Raw genomic sequence first — 16931 nt, forward strand, 5'->3', positions numbered from 1 at the left:
CACGCACGGACTCAGGAGCACCGCCACCTCAGCGCTCCGCCCCACACCCGTCGTTTGCAGCGCGTCGCGAGCCGCGCATGCGCACTTCCAGGCGGCGCGGCGCCACCGCCGCCGCTCCGGCCGCCTAGCGCAAGCAGAGCAGGGGAAGGAAGGGGAGGGCGGGCGCTGTTGCGCTTGCGCGAGCGGTTCCCGGGCAGCCGGGCGGGGGGAGCCGCGGGTGGCGTGCCCGGCTCTGCGTGCCCTGGGCATGGTGAGCAAGGGGCCGCTGCTGCGCCTGCTGACCGCCATCAACCGCAGGAGGATGAAGCTGCTCGTGGGGCTCGCCTGCATCGCCTATGTCGCCTGTGAGTGAGCGGGAGGGCGAGGAGGGGGCTCCGCTGGGTTTCCCTCTCGCCGCCCCGCGGAAACTTCCGCCGGCCCGGCGGGGCGGCTCGGGGCGAGCGGGCCGCGTTCCGCGGGGTGGTCGTGCCGGTGGGACGGGGTTCGGGTTGTGCCTGTGTACCGAGAGGCACAAAAAGTATTCAGGGAGATCTCAGAATAGCCGCTGAGTGGAATGTTTACGGCGTTCGTTACAGGCGTGAGTCAGATAGACCCTGAGATTTACCGTGCTGCGCTGTGAGCACTCTTCCCATTCGCGTCCCTTTCGCACATTTAGCGTTAGCCTGCTCTTGTTTCAGGCTCGTGTGGATTTTGTGTGGCCTGCACGTCACCAGGCGGGATCGTGGAAGCTCTGTCAGCATCGCTAGGTGCTGTCGGTGCTGCAGGGCGCGTGTAGGTGAGCTCGCCTTGGAGATGGGTGTGTGCGAGGGCCCCTCAGGATCCTCCGTGGGCATTTGGCAGGGTTCAGAGGTACAGCTTGGGCACGTCGGAGGAAAAATGGTGTTTCCTATGCCAGAACTGCAAGATAGGAATTCCCTTTGCTGCTTCCCATTAGTGCGTTTGCAAGATCTCATTACTTAGTCACTGTTGAAATTGTTGAAATCATATACCAGCTCTCACACTTAAGACAGTTTCATAGAATCACGGAGTGGTTTGGGTTACAAGGGACTTTAAATCCCACCCATCCCAATCCCTGCCATGGGCAGGGCTGCCCCCCACCAGCTCAGGCTGCCCAGGGCTCCATCCAACCTGGCCTTAAGCACCTCCAGGGATGGGGCACCACAGCTTCTCTGGGCAGCCGTGCCAGTGCCTCACCGCCCTCTCAGTAAAAAAAATTTCCCCAACATCTAACCTAAATCTCCTCTTTTTTAGTTTATTCCCTCTTGTCTTGTCATTACCCACCCATGTAGAAAGTTGATTTCCCTCCTGCTTATAAACTACCATTTAAGTATTGGAAGGCTGCTCTCAGGTATCCCCTGAGACTTCTCTTCCCCAGTTTACTCAAGTGACTTAGGGTGCCATGCATAGTAAAGCTGGAATGACTTAATGATGACTCTTCTGCTTCTGAAAGGATTTGATATTCTGCAAAAGAGAAAACTTCATATAGAAAGCAAAGCTGTCAGGCAATGAGATTGAGTGGCAATTGGCATGGCTGCTAGAACCTGGCTATTGAATAGACTCTGTGGACATGATGATTTTTGCTGTCTGGGTAAAGTCTAGACTTAAGAGGAAAACTGCTGTATTATTTTTACTGTTTGGGCTGCAGGTTATAGAAATCCTTTCTCTCCTTGTTTCTGGTCATTCTTTGAGTTTGAAAAAATCAGGAGAGGACTGCAGATGGGTGTGGCAAAGGGCAGCTTGAAAAGGGTATCTGGTGGGTGTATGGTTTCTGCACATCTGCCATGTCCAGTTGCTGTACTATTCCGTCTTTTCAGTAATAGGGTAGCAGAATCATTAGTTATTGTTCTGGTGTCTCCAAGTAGTATGTTATTTTGGCAGATGTCAGTGATGTAATAGATTGTAGAGAGACTATCTTTCATTACCTTTTCTGTGGAAGTGATTATGATTCCTTCCCCCTATCCTGATGGTGTACTACTTGGAATATTACTGAATCATCACTGTGCTCTGCATGCTGTCAGATATTGCAAGATTAAAATAGCTTGGAATTTGAGAAAACTGAGCTGCTGGTGTAGGTGTATGTGCTGGCACTTCTTACATTTTCGTTCTCAAGTGCTCTCCAAATGACTAAGTATTTTCAGGCTGTGCAGTGTCCTTCTGATGAATTTCTGCTTGGTGTCTAGTGCATGGGGAACCAGAGTTAGAGCACATTGCTTCAGGGAATGGAATACTTGGAAGAATGTGGAGTTTGGGGGGGGTTCTTGTTTGTTTGTTTTTATGAACTAGGAGATACGATTTTTTTTTGTTAGTACCATTTTGTGAGTTTGCATGTGAAACCATGGGAGAATGTTTGGAGAGTATCTTTTGGAAAAATGTTTTATTTCATAGAAAGCTTCTGCCTTTGCATATATGTTAAAAATGTCTGAAGAACTTATTTTCTGGAGCAGTAAACCAGAGGAAGAGCTTTATCACAGGCTGTTGACAGACAGAGGCCCTCTCGTTCTCAGCAGTCTTTGGGTGGCTGTCCTGGTAGGTTCACAGCACACAAATGTTGAATGGCTAGGCTGGCTTAGGCATCCCTGTTCCACATCTCCCTTTTCCTACCAGTCCTCCACATACAAGGACTTAAACTGCTGTCCAATGAACCAGCTAAAGGAGGTCTGGTGTAAGATCACTTGGTGAGAAGTCAGCTTCCTTTTTAGGTTGTTTACGACGTAGGTATTCAGACAGTTGTTTTGGTCCAGCTGAGGAGGTGGTGCAGTGGGGAGATGGGGAGCTGTGCTTAGTGTTTGGTGGAACTTGACTGGTTCTACAACTTGGGTCTCATCTAAGGAGCCTTGCTGAATTTGGTTAAAGTACCGTTGTGATGTGAGGGGTGCAATAAGGCTAATCAAGAATCCAAGGTTTACACTTAAAGTAAGAAGAGTCTTACTTAAAGTAAGAAGAGTCCTTACTTTCAATCTCTGTTTGAATTAGCCATATTTGATGTCTCATTTTTCTAAATGTAATTTGTATTAATTTCAAAAAATCATTGTTCACTTAAATCTGGTAGTACTGTAGCTAATGAACTGTCCAAATCTCTCTGTAGGTGGTTTTGTCTGTTTGTTTCCAGGATTAACTTGGTTAACTCACTTGCATTGCTGTCTGCGTGGCTGCAGTGTGCTAGATATAATGGGGAGCCGTGATCAAGGTGTTACATCTTTGCTCTGGTTTAATCCCCTGCAAGATGCTGCAGATGTGGTAGTTGTCAATGAAAGAAGAGGGACAGAGTGTGAAGGTGGACCAGAACAAACCCTTTCAGTAACAGGCTGCACTTGCATCATCTTGGAGCCACTGTGAAACCACAGCTTAAGAACATGAGGTGATTAGAAGTGCCAGTGAAATGGATTTAATTGATTTTTGTTGTCCACTGCAAGAGAAATGTAGACAGATCATAAACGAGCAGCCAATTTAAGAGGTACTGAAAAAAATATAAGAAGCATCTGATGCAATATGCACATATTTGCTGAATTAAAAAAAAAAAGGTCTGTCTTTTTGTGGTTCAGTACATCAATAAGTAGATACCTTGAATTCCTTTCCTTTGAGGTTTTGAGTATTCATTCTGCTTTATACAGGCTTACTGATGTGCTTCAGTGAGACTGTTTTTGTAGAATTGGGCTCTTATTGAAGTTGTCGGAAGTAGATTTTGAGTGTTGGCTACAAGATTTTACAGACCAGAGTTTGTCCATCTACGTGGCTTGCTTTAATCTTGATGCTGCTGTGAGTAATCTGATGTCTTGGTGTAACAAGGGAGCTGCATGATCTTACTGAAAATAAGGGAAGAGTTCTATTTCTGGTAAAGTAGAACAGTTGTCTTTGCTCATTCGTAGATCAGATAGTTCTCTGGAAGTATGTCAGCTTTGCTCATTTTGTAAGGAAAAAGCGAAGGAATAGTAGGGTGCTGTCATGAGATCCAAGATTAAGACTTTTTTTTTTTCTTTATAAAAGAAATCAAAGAACGGCTGCTAAAGCAACTTAAAACGTCAAAGTAATGTGAGTAAAGTGTGTTTTGTGGTGTAGAGCTTGATGTCTCTGAGCATTGTTAATTTCAGTGATTGTTTTATAATGTTAGCCATTTATTGGTCAGATTTCCATCAAGTAGGAAGAATGTTGTGTCCCCTTCTCTCAGGATAACAAGGCATGGGAAGCTTAAGCTTCTAGGCTTAAATCTTACCAGCCTCTTGCACCTTGTTCAAAATAAAGATTGAAGGATACTTAATTTTTTATTCTGATAAGCTTGTAATTTCACTTTTCATAGCAGAAAAATAGCTGTGAAATTGTTCTTGTCTTACTGATTCAAGCTAGCTGTCTGGAAGTTATTTGGCACTGCTTTTGAGAATAGAAGGAACAGTTCTTCGTTCCCTGTTTGTTTTATGAGACAGCAGGATTGACAGGCCAAGGATGATTCAGGAGTGGTGTGATGTGACATCAGGCTTGCCTGCTTTTTGCACCAACGTGCCACAGATTCTCTACAAAAAAAAAAAAAAAAAAATCTAGAAAACAAACCCTAAGCATTTGCTTGCTGCCTTTGAACTAGACATTGCTGTGTAGCTCATGAGAGTTTGACTGAGCTCCGGTAGCAGTTTGGAGTTTAAGTCAGGAATAGCTGGCCAGCAAAGCAGGGCTGGAATCATTGTTGTCATTGTTCTTGGTTGTTTAGTGAAATGTTTTTGGTATTTTGTAGAAATTCACTCATACCATTCCCAGCATATCTCTGCTTAGGATTTGTCTTTGGCTGTGGCTTGTGCAGGAGGTAGTGCTGTCATTGTTCCACTCTGGAACAGGCACTCATTGAGCTTGCATCTGCTTCCCTCTCTGCATTTTTGCAGAAGAGTGATGTTTTCCTGTCATTTATATTGCCCTTCTTTCTTGAAGGTTGGTTGGCCAAAGCAGAGTTTGAACTGGCGGTTTTCAACTTCAGGTCTTTGGACCCTTGGGAGGGAGATGTGGGGGTTTCTGCATCAGCTTGCTTAAAGGGGTTTGTAAAATGTAATGGGGAAAAGAGTGTTTTTCAGCAGCCTCACAGCATGCTACAGTGGCCAGTACAATAACTGAGAAAATCATAGCAGTAAATAGTAATCTGCAGCGTTTAGTAGCTTGACTTGAGTCATGACCCTTTACTTGATCCCTATCTCTGATCTGAATCTTGCTGTCTCACATGACTGCTCAGGTTCTGGGGTTTGTAAAGTGTGTATCATTGTTATCTGGAGCGTGGAATATTCTCTGCCTCTCTAAGCTTCTTGAAGAATGTTTCCCCCATTCTGTGGACCATGTCTGGGGGAGGAAAAAGTGCTTGGGCACTATCTGCTTTAATTTACTCCTCTTTTTAACAACAACGACAAAAAACAAACAGAAAAACCATCTAACCCTTTCCTCAGCCACTATAAATCCTTTTACCTTCACTGTTCTGCATGACAGTTTACAGCTCTGAATGACTTGCATTTATTTATAACCTGTTGAAGCTGATTTCTAATGTTACTGATGAAGTTATCTAATAATTAACCCGGTTACCTTTTGCCAGACTCCTTCAGGTGAGTTGACACAGTGACCCCTACCTTTCCTTCCTTAGACTCCAGAGGCCAGAAGTTGAAAACCACCGGTTAAAACTATACTTTGATCAGTCAGCCTTCAAGAAGGAAAATGAGCTTTGTAACAGAGAAAGGGGAATGCTTCCTGTTTGCAGATACTGAGGGAGGAAAGTAGATGTCTTGTTTGCTTGAAACTACCTTCCAAGTTTCTGAAATATATTAAATACCTGTGCATGCATTTATAGTGAATATGTTGGAATTGCATTTAAGTGTATTTCAGGCTTATGTGACACATTCCTAAATCTGTACCTTCTTGGGGAAGAAAGCAATCCCTTATGCTTTCTTTGTTGCTTTGTTTTCTTTGCAAGTTAAAAACAAAACCGTGTTGTGTTAAAGCAGAAGGAGAAACTGTTTCTCAGCAAACTTTGTGCATTTCAGTTGCGTAGATCAGGTCTACCAGAAGATAAATGTCATTTTGTAAGGAGAAAGTTGCTGGATTTTTTTTAAGTGAAAGCTGCTGTTTGAAGAAAGACTTAAGGATTTTCAGATCTTTCACAGAGTGAAAAGGGCTCACAGTGGTGTTAGTAATTTAGACTGCTTAGATTTCATATTGTCAAAATAATTCTGACCTTATTCAAAATATAATTTTGAACTCCAGTTAGGTATAGGTTGAAAGTCTCCCCAGAGAATTCCTACTTTTTGAAGAGAATCAATCTATGTGCAGACCACTGTTGTTGTTTTGAGGCAATAACTTCAAATCTGAGAAGTTTAATGATGTCCAGGCACACTGAAGTGTACAGAGTGATGAAAATGGAGGATCCTGATTGGAACTTCCAAATTGGGTTGAGTTCTTTGGGGTGAAAATCAGATGCATTCTGTTACTATGTAGTTGCTGTAAGTATCACGTGTTTATGTATGTGGTAGTGAACAATCAGATAGCATTACTTTGCTTGTGGCAAAACGCATGGTAGACAAAAATGATATGCTAAAGATATAGGAAAGAGTTGAAACACTGAACAGAGAACTGAGGGGGAAAAAGAAAAAAGAAGACCTAGAAAGGACTTCCTAGCAATGAAGAACTCTGTTCAGCCTTTAAGTGATGATGTGAACTGAAATGTTGTAAGGAGTAAATATGCAATAATAGTTAGGTTTCTATCCAGTATGACATCCAGTTAACTGTCCTAAAGAAAAAAAACAACTACCTGTTACTGTATCTGACAGCTGTAGCAGTGTAGCAGTTCGGCACAGTTTAAGTGTTCCTTTTTGAGAGAAGGCACAAAGTATTATTCTGGCAACTACTTTTCCTCTGCTGGAAGATGAGTAGCAGTGGAATAGCATACAATGATTTTGTTAACCATTTTGAAGCCCCATAAAAACAAAAACACTCTATCCTAATGGTCTATATTACTTCCCATGAGAGGAAATCTGAAGGTTATATCTTCTCTCTTTGGGGCAGGAACTTTGTATCAGCTAGGTCCAACCACCTGCAGGGCTGCCCCCCACCAGCTCAGGCTGCCTAGGGCCCCATCCAGCCTGGCCTTTACCACCTCCAGGAATGGGGCATCACAGCTTCTCATATGTCCATCTGATCCCTACATGCAGGGAAAGTTCCTATCCTCTGCAAAAGTGGGTATCTCCGTTTCCCAGCTGCTGGGATTTCAGCTTTCTTTAATGGTGATTTTCCAAGGGCTCCTCATCAGCAGCAAATTACATCCAATATCACCAAGGCCCATTCGTACTACTTATTCTTCACATTCAGAAGAGCAGCTTTCACTTGGCTGCAGGACTGTCGTGTCTCCAGTCTGTACTGAGATGCAATGTTAAAATCTCCTCCATTAAGAGTTACTTCAAGATTCCCAAGCAGTTGCTATTTCTTCCCTCCCCTTTCCTGTAGCTATTTGCTTTTAGAGCCCACAATATCTTTTTTTCACTTCTCTTTCAGGTGAACTGAATTCTTTTCACCAACTCCAGTGGGAGTTGGACAGGGACCTCCATTAACACCATAGATGATTTTTCTGTAACTTTGGACTATAGTCAAGCTCACATTGTGCAAGGCAGCGCTATTGGGCTTAAATATCAGTGTCAGCCAAAGGCAAAGAGAACTACTTCTGGAGGAGCCAGAGCATACACTCAAATGTATAAAGGGAGGAAAAAGAAATAGCAATTTCCTGTAGCTTCCTTTATATCACTACATATGTAATTGAGATCTGCAAAATAATATAAGGCTTTTTCTTTCTTAATGGATCTGTAATCAACATTTTGAACTCCCTCTGCTTACTTTTCCATTCTGTCAAGTTTTTCTCTGAGAAGAAAAAACTTGTTTTTAACCAAGAAACCAATGCGGCTGTGTAACCATGGTGAGCCTGATTTAAGAAAGAGGAAAATAAATACATAAATCCTGTTTTTAACATCATAGCATCTCTCTGAAATAGGTTTGTCTGAAGCAATTCGCTCTCAGCCTTCAAAGGTTAAGATTTTGTTCTAGAAGTTCAGGTAACAACTGTATATCAATTCAGAGTGTTCCTTCGTGCTGTTTCTTATAGCAGAATCTTTTTGTAACAGACATCAGTTTGTTATCTCCTAATATGAGGAACAGGGAATGTAAGGAGGGCAGCACAGGGAAAAAAATCCTGTGTTTAGAACTAGATCTGCTTGGGCAAAAATTCTCATGAAAGTTTCTTTAAATGCCTTGGAAATGCAAACAACATAATCATTGTGAAGGAGAATGGTTTTAAAGGAACTGCATTCGTTGTTGCTCAGAATGCAGTTGAATCTTCACGGGCATTAGGATCCTGCTTTTTTAAAACATTAATTTTAAAAAGCACATGGTGCGGGAACTAATGAAATTGTCTGAAACAGTCTGAAATGACTGAAATTATCTCTAATCATTTGAGGTTCAATGTTAATTACTGCAGTTCCCTTGTGATAGATGACTTGATATTAATGTCACATTCTTAATCCCAGAGAAGAGGGATCATCCTGGGGTAAAGGCACTGATTTCCTTTGAGATTCTTTACTTTCCTACCTTCAGATTATGACTGTGATACTCTTCTGGTTCCCCAGCCTATTATGGATGAGCTAATTAAGACATGCAAGGATAGTAAGCTGTGTTCTATTAAAAAAAAAAAAAAGCTATACAGCAACTATTACTGCAGATGGCAGACTGAAAGGGCGTTCCAAGCAAAGTATGCATCCTATTCCTACATTTTCAGGGTGCAAATGAATGACTCTTGCCTGCAGTGAAGTATAACTGGTCAGAGCCAAAAGTCTGACTGAGTTAGGTAGGGGAATGTGCATTTGATATTGGATGCTGAACAACAAATAGCTTGGGATTTCTATTGAACTTATTTGTACTTTGATTTAATAGGCTTTGTTTTTCAAATCAAGCCAGCCCTGCCTGCATAATGTATCTGAAGAATTGCTCTTGAAATGTGCCTTTGGTGAAAACAGCTCAATCACTGCACTGCTTTGCATCCAATGTAATTTCAGAAATGGACTTCTCTAGGAGGACTAAACAAACTGCTATATTTATAGGAATACGCATGTATGCGGTAGGAAGACAGACTTTCTTTTACTCATTCATGACTGCCTGTCCTTTTTTTTTTTTTTTTTTTTTTTTTTTTTTTTTAAGTAGTTTGAAGAAGTCTTTGAGATCTGCAACAGTTTTATGAAATCATGCTTACCACATAGCTGTAGCTTTATCTTTTAGGGGCAGGAGGAAAACCAAATAGGGGGGAGGGGACAAAGGAGTAATTAATGTTTAGTATTTAAATTCAGCCAGCCTCTTTAATAACAGTGTTGCGATCAAAGCTTTAAAAAACAAATCCCCTTTTTTCCTGAAACAATAGCTCTTTATCACTTCATCAAGTTATGGCATTCTTCTTCTTTGAAGTGTGGTATCTGTGGGAGTGATTACCGACTCTGATGTATTCTTAATCTTAGTGGTACTTGTTATTAATCCTTAGAAAACTATTGCAGGGAAAGTGACTGTTACTTTGTGGAAGGAAAGCAATAGGGGAAAAACATCGCAGATCAGATAGAGTCAAAACAGGACTACACTTTAATCCTGCAGGCTATTAAACTTGGTTTCCCCGTGTCTCTGAGCAATCCAAATACTCTAATCTCTTCGCTAATGGCCACGTATTACTACCATAATGAATCATTGGGTGAGGTTTAAAAATGGTCTTTTGAGAGGATAAGCAGAACTTCTCTTCCTTCTCCCTTGTAATGAGTGTCTTAATTGTTTGGTTACAAGTCATGCACCTGTCTGTCTAGTCCAGTTAATGATGAATTCTTCACTTTCACGGTTTCAGTAGATGGCAAGAAGGCTGTGCATGCTCTCTAGATGGATAAATGCAGAGTTCTTCAGCATATGCACTGTGTGCGGCTGTGGAGGAAGACTGTTAAATGTGCAAGGCCTGAGTGTTGGCATAGGACTGTTACCCCCATAAGTACTTCTCTGTTTCAAAGTTTTGGCTTTTGTTTTGTTGTGTTGTTGCTGTTCTTTTCTTAAAGACTGACTTCTGCAATAAAATCTCGGTTATGTTAGAGTTTGCTCAAATTGGGTCTATTAGGAGTCTGATACTTTTGAAAAAAAGATGGGTTTGCGTGTGGTGCCTGATTCATGATATTGTAGTTAGGGAAGCATTTCTAACTGTCCACACCTGCAGCTTTTGGTTCAACCTAGTCTTAGTTGGCATGGGTTCTGTGGTGCCTCTGAGGGCTTTTGTCTCAGATTTAGGCTTGTAATTTTGCTTCACTCTGCTTGCTGCTTTGGGCCCCTGGCCTCTTAACCTGTGAGCCCTTCAACCTTGATGTAAACTATATGGAAACATACAGTAGTCAAAGAGAGCCTTCTTTAGAGTTGAGCATTCAGAATCCTTTGTGAGGACAGTATGTCCAAGCAAACTTCTCTGGCACCTTTCTGTATGGGATACACTTTGGTGTTCTTCAGTTTTTTCCATACAGTTAGCCCATTTTCTTTAGCAAGCATTTTTTTTTTTTTTTTTTTGTGTGTGTGTGTGTGTGTGTTGTCGCAACAAAACTGGCAGGATGGTGGTTGTGGAGCAGCTGGCAACTTGTTTTGTGTCAATTCCTGCTTCCCCAAGCAAGCCCAGATGTTTCCTGCCACTGCACAGACAATACCGTACAGTGTGTGCATGAGTTTCAGCAGCCTAGAAAATGAAATGATAGTATATCTGAGTGATCTATAGCTTGACAATTGTGTACCTGTAGTTGTCAAATGATGGTCGTTCACGCAGAAGAAAGAAAAAATAAACTCTTTTCCACTAATATTATCACAGATAATTCTGAAATCCTAGCCAGATGGTGAATAAATGGAATGTAACTTTAGTGCTCAGTGCTCTATCTCTTTTCCCCACTGAGAATCTAATTAATGTAAAATCCACGGTGTTTCCTAGTTCAGCTGGATTTTATTGATCATCTGTCCAAATGTGAAGCTCTACCTTTCTCCTACCCCAAAGACTGAAGTTTTATGATACCACTGCATGTAGTAGTGCTGTAGTGCCCTCCTTCAGTCTGATGATCTGTCATGGATTCATTTGTATTACTTGGCAGCGCTCAGTAGTTTAACACAGTTCAGTGGCTTTGCCATCCCCTGGAGGCTGGAACTGTAACTGCATTACTGCATTCTCATGTGTGCTTTTTTTTCCTTCTGATGCCTGTGTCTGCAGTTGCATTTGTTGTTCTCATCTCTATAAGACCTTACTGACTGCTTGAGATCAGTAAATAACAATTGTGAAATGTATCTGCAAGGCCTGAATGCAGACAAAGTACTTAATTCAGCTGTTACTTGAGGCCTGAAGCTCTGCTTGCTAAAACTGATGTTGCCTCAGGAACTTTCTATATGCATAATAATACCATAACTGCATACAGGCTACTACTACTTAAGTCCCAACATAATTTGGGCACCCAGACTGAGCCTTGTCTCTTTAATGGACATGATTTATTGAAGATATTCTGCGTATATTTTGTGTTTCCTATTGTTGCAGAGTTCCTTACATAACTGTCCCACATTAACCTTATTTGTGTTGACAGTGTGAAGTTGTCGACTCTGTTGTGCAGCCTGCTTTATAGTGTCTTTTTTTTTTTTTGACTTCTAACTACATTCCGTGTCCAAGTTGAAAGTGAAAGTCAGTGTTGTGATAGTCTTTGTGCTTAAACTCTCAGTGGTTTCAGATGTGTTTTCAGGTGAAGAATAGATGTGGCAAATGGATGCAAAGAGTTGATACCCGTTTGCTGTATCATTTTATACTGTTGTCTTCCTTGAAACTGTTTTCCATACCAGAAGTACAAAAAATGAGCATTGCTTGCTAAGTGAGGCATTTGGTTGTTTTTTTACTTAGGTTTATTTTGAGTTTAAATCCCTGTTATAAATAGTGAATAAGCATGCATGTTAGTACATGCAGCCCCCTTTAATGCAGGACTGTTGTGACACCTCTGAACTGGTTCAGCTGTTACCAGTGGTGGCCACTTTTTATTTTTGCTATTCTGCAGTTTTCAATCCCAGTGGTGCAGGTGCATGGGACTTCCTGCTTCTGACTTTTTTTTTTCAGTGCATTTAATAAACAAACTTAGAACTCTTTTTAATGTGCACAGTGACAAATTATAGTTAGTGAATTCTTGTATGTTTTATGTGGTATAGTTTGGGGATAGTGATCAGAAATGGGGCTCTGCTATCAGTGAACTTCAGATGTGCACTGGAATTATCCTCTTTAAATCATTCAGTTTTCCTCCTTTTGTCATCTCATGTAATCATCAGAATTCCTCTCGTACTCCAAAACCACATTCTGGACACTTGTTTTGCATATGTATCTGGCATGCATGCAACGTAATTAAATCATGAATATATTTAGCATTGTTTTAATTTCCTTCTGATGATGATACAAAAAAATTACCTCATGCTGCTATTACATGATGCTAATGTTCTCCTTTTTATTTTCCAGCTGTCTGGGGCAACTTTGTCAATATGAGGTAATGTATGTATTTGTATTGAATATCCTTATCTGAAATAAAATTGTTACATTTATCACTGGATGTCAAGTAGGAAGAAAACAGAAGAGTAGCTTGAGCTGTTGCTGGATGGTTGCTAAGCAGCTGATACCATCTTTTAAATACAGTGTATTCAATCACAGAGCGGAGTTTGTGTGCTGTAATTCCCACCCAGGGTCTTCTGCCCTTCAGCATGTTCCCTTACACATATTTTATCCTGGGAGGTGGTTTAAGGCAAGTTGCTCAGTATAGTTGAGCACATAGGCTGAAATTCTTCTTTCCTTCATCACAAACCTGACCCATATCTTAGTGGCAATGCAGGCTGTAGAACTGAAAAGTAGCAGATCATCTGCTTACCATAGTTATGCTTCTGTGCCTAGAATTGGAGATGGTGTTTTGAGGACTTCAGTCCCCACCCTCATAGTTAACTGGGAGAGAATAAGGTGGTTAAAGTGCTGAAAAGCAAATCCTGTATTGTGTCCCCCATAGTTTTTGCCTTTGGAAATAGGATGGCATAACATATAAATGCAAACGATGCAGATTTCACAGTACTGCTGGTTACGTGTGAGTGTCATGTGGGAATTTCACAAGGAAGTTGTAGCTGGAAAAGAAGGTGAAGAGAATAAGAGGATGCTGTTCCCTACAGCAAAGTCTTTGTGGATAGGGGACAGAATGTATCACAGGATGGCCAGGGTTGGAAGGGACCTCAAGGATCATGAATGTCCAACCCCCCTGCCACATGCAGGGCCACCAACCTCCCCATTTAATGCTAGACCAGGCTGCCCAGGGCCCCATCCAACCTGGCCTTGAACACCTCCAGGGACGGGGCATCCACAATCTCTCTGGGCAGCCTCAATACCTCCCTGTAAAGAACTTCCCCCTCACATCCTAACTAAATCTTCCCTCCCTCAACTTAAAACCATTTCCCCTTGTCCTGCATTGTTTCACCTCATTGTTCTGCTAATGAAGGACTTAGTTACTCTGTTACCATGCTCGCTGGCATAGAATGAAGGAAGTTTGAGGCAAGGTAAGAAAATCAGTGAATTTTCTGTGGGCTTTCATTTACCCAGAATAGCTTTCTATGGGATGTGCTATTGTCAACACATTGCTGTCCACTTTACCCTTCTTGCTGTTTCCCACCGTTTCTAGAAGCGTTCAGCTGTTAGTCCAACAGCTGCTGAGCTGCTGCGGTTTGCAGACGGGCTTATTTAAATTATTTGTTAACTCATGATCATCCAAGTATGACAGTTCAGTAGCTGTTAGGTGTGCAGCTAAGCATTTCTGAAGGAAGGACAGGATCTCAGGTCTTTGAGAAGGACGGGGGGGGTCATGGGATCCAGCACGTTGATTCCCTGATAAGCTATCCTTAGAAATTGTATCAACCCTCTTGTTTGGGGAGACCCTCACAGAGCTATTAGGGGGAAAACTATTTCTGAACATCTGATACTCAATAATAATGTTAGGAGGAAAGACTCGTTAGAAACTAACCTGTTTTTGAACAAAGTGTGGTTTGAGCTGTTTCTTTGGGGACCCTTTTGTTGTCGGGAAAACATTTGAAGCATTCACACAAGTTTCTTAATGTTTCCTCATAATAAATTCTTACTGTGTTAACTGGAGTGTTTTTACTTTACTATTACTATTAAAAAAATGCAGTTCTTTGTGAAAAGATGATTCGAGGTCTGTGTGTTGCAGCCTTGAAATGTACTACACTGGTATGACAAAATCTACTCATTGAGATTTTTGCCTCAGTAGTATAACTGAACTGGCTTTAGTAACAAAGTTTTACAGAAGGGTGTGAAGGGAATCGTTGCTCTGGCTTTGAATGGCATGGCATATGTATACCTGCTTAACAAAGGGCCTTCTGTTTCCTTAGGTGTAATGACTGCAGGACCCAAGTAAAGGAGCTCTGTTTTATTTGAAAGAACTCCATTTTAAGTTGGATACCAATGAATCCTCTAGTATGCAAAAAATTAGTACTGTAAGGGTTGATAAATAATTCCCCTTTCAGAAGCTTTACTTTGGGGGAGGGGAGGGAAAAAAAAGAATTATGCAAACTTAAGGAAAATCATATAACTAGATTCAAGAGTTAAAATATTAAAATGTTCTACGTTTACAGAAGTTCACTTAAGAATGAACACAACTAATTAAGTTGTTTTACACAACAACAAGTCCACACAGATTCATGCAAGAAGCCAACTCCTAGGCAGTCCTGTGTTTTTACAAGTTACCATGACATCTTTCTTTCTTCTGTGTACAAGCCTGGCATCATTTCAGAGAAGTACTATATGTGAATAGTCACTGTTGCCCATCAGCTGATCACTTCAGAATAGTTTCAGTATAGGTTTTTTCCTTGTTCCTTGGAAGTTAAAATTCAAAGCTAGCAACATATTTTGTCCTTTTTTTTTTTTTTTGTCCTTTTTTTTTTTTTTTTTAATATAATTAAAATTACAGTTATGGCATTAAGAGAAAATGTTTTGTTAGCATGCAGTAAATGTGGACCTACAAAAAGTTGTCTTAAGCATTCGCATAATGGAACTACACTTAAGAATATTACTACTGACTCTCTGTGCGATGACTGGGCACTTTTGTACAGTTAAATTGATTTTTGTCTGTAAAATGAATCTGTCATCTTTAATTTTATTTCTTTTTTCCCATGGGCGTGGTTCAGGTTTTGCCAAACTTTGTGACAAGGCTGTAACTGTTTTCAGTGGGAACTGAACCAACCACTTTCATTTTCTCTGTCTATTAAATAATATTTAGGATAATATAAAGCTACTGTTTCAACAGGAAAGGTATAATGTAGATGCAGTGGAGCAAGCATTACTTGTGTATAAATTGTTTTTTTTTCTTGTCAGCAGGTCTCTTCAGGAAAATGGAGATCAGAAGGTAGAAAGTAAAATAGAGGAGGTTAGTTTTATAATGGCCGTTTGTTCTGCTTTAAAGATTTTGCTCATTTCATATTGAAAGAGATTATTTATCTAATTACTCTGTGTTCCACTAAAACTATTCAAAGCATTACACTTGTACGTAACAGTATTTGAACTGTTATTCTTTGTAGTGGAGTTACTAACATAGATCTGTGACTCTCAGACTGTTTGGTTTTTTTTCTTTTCATCTAAGCCTTTTTGGGGAGCTGTAGCAGTAGAGGTGGTCTCATTTGCTGCAGTGGCTTTATTGATCACTCTTGAGAACTGACTTGAGTTACTGAATATTGGATGTATGCAGATCCTTTCCTCTGTCCCTCTTCCAAAGTGCTTCAGTAGACATTTGGAACTTCACAAGTATGTTTTGCTTTGTTGTCAACTAATGAACGAATGTAGCAGTATTGATAGCTGAGAGTAGTTTGCGTTAAAAATGCCATAAGGACAAGTACTGGCAATTTCTAGAGTAGATATGGGTATTGAACATGGTGGCGGTTCAGAAATTCTATACCGGCACCTCTGAATTTCAATTTCAGCCTCAGTTTGTTCTGAAATACTGTAAAAGTTTACAAGCAATCCTTTTTCAAGATGCTTTTAGACTTCCTATGTAACAGCAATAAAATAATAGACATAAATGTATTTGAGGTGAGTACTTCCACTACTTTCATGTGTGTTTGTGTGAGATTATACTAATTTACTCTGATCTACATAGTGTCCTGGGTTCCTACAGTTCCTGTAGACGCAGTGAAAAGCTTACTGCAGTTGCTTAAGATCAGGAGAAAGGCTGTTCTTAGGTCTTCTGCATCTTCTTTTTTTTTTTTTTTTTTTTTTTTTTTTTTTTTTTTTAAACTGAAAAACATTGCAACAAGCATTCTGAAAATCCCAGTTGTTTAAGAATGATTAAATACTTGAAATTTGCTGAGTAGATCAGAGTTGCTTCCCTGAGAAGTCAGGCACCTCTGGTTCTTGCTTTTGGAACTTTAACTGTATAGTACTTTAAACTCTCATGAGTTTGACTTCTTGGGAGCTGTTTGCTGTTCCACAGAGCTAGATGCTTGAAGAGTAAATAACAATAGTGTATTTCCTCTGGACACAAATGTGCAGCTTATTTCAGTTCATTTCTTAATTTTCTGAGTTATTTGGCTCTAACTGGCAGTATTTGTAGAAAACAAATAGGAGTTGATACGTATTACTATTTAATACCATTTCAAGTGTTAACCTTCTGATAGCTTTCCATTTACATATGATTGTAGATGGTAAGTCTATTGTTGAAACTTGGCAGGACTGTTAGAAATTCAGGTCTTGTAGTAAAGAACCTGAAACAGATACTGACCGAGGTGCTTTTCATTCAATGCAGTGAAAATATAAACAGAAACATTAGTAGATGAGCTGCATTTTTCTAGCAGCTTTCCTTTTATTGATATTTTTTTAAAAG

General features: G+C 40.6%; 1 protein-coding gene across 2 annotated transcripts in view; it reads left to right on the forward strand.

The window, feature by feature from the left end:
• Window positions 1-247: 247 nt before the first annotated feature.
• UXS1 (UDP-glucuronate decarboxylase 1) overlaps window positions 248-16931 on the forward strand; it is a gene marked incomplete at both ends in the record, with an annotated part of 55002 nt that continues 38318 nt past the window's right edge. The window contains 3 exons of one of the 2 annotated variants that reach the window (XM_079542368.1): window positions 248-344; window positions 12530-12557; window positions 15431-15482. In XM_079542368.1, coding sequence (XP_079398494.1) covers window positions 248-344; window positions 12530-12557; window positions 15431-15482 — 177 coding nt within the window. The remainder of the gene's footprint in view (window positions 345-12529; window positions 12558-15430; window positions 15483-16931) is intronic. The other variant, XM_079542369.1, reaches the window with a different exon arrangement.

This window comes from Tetrao urogallus (assembly GCF_951394365.1).
Source record: "Tetrao urogallus genome assembly, chromosome: 1".
Lineage (NCBI taxonomy): Eukaryota > Metazoa > Chordata > Aves > Galliformes > Phasianidae > Tetrao > Tetrao urogallus.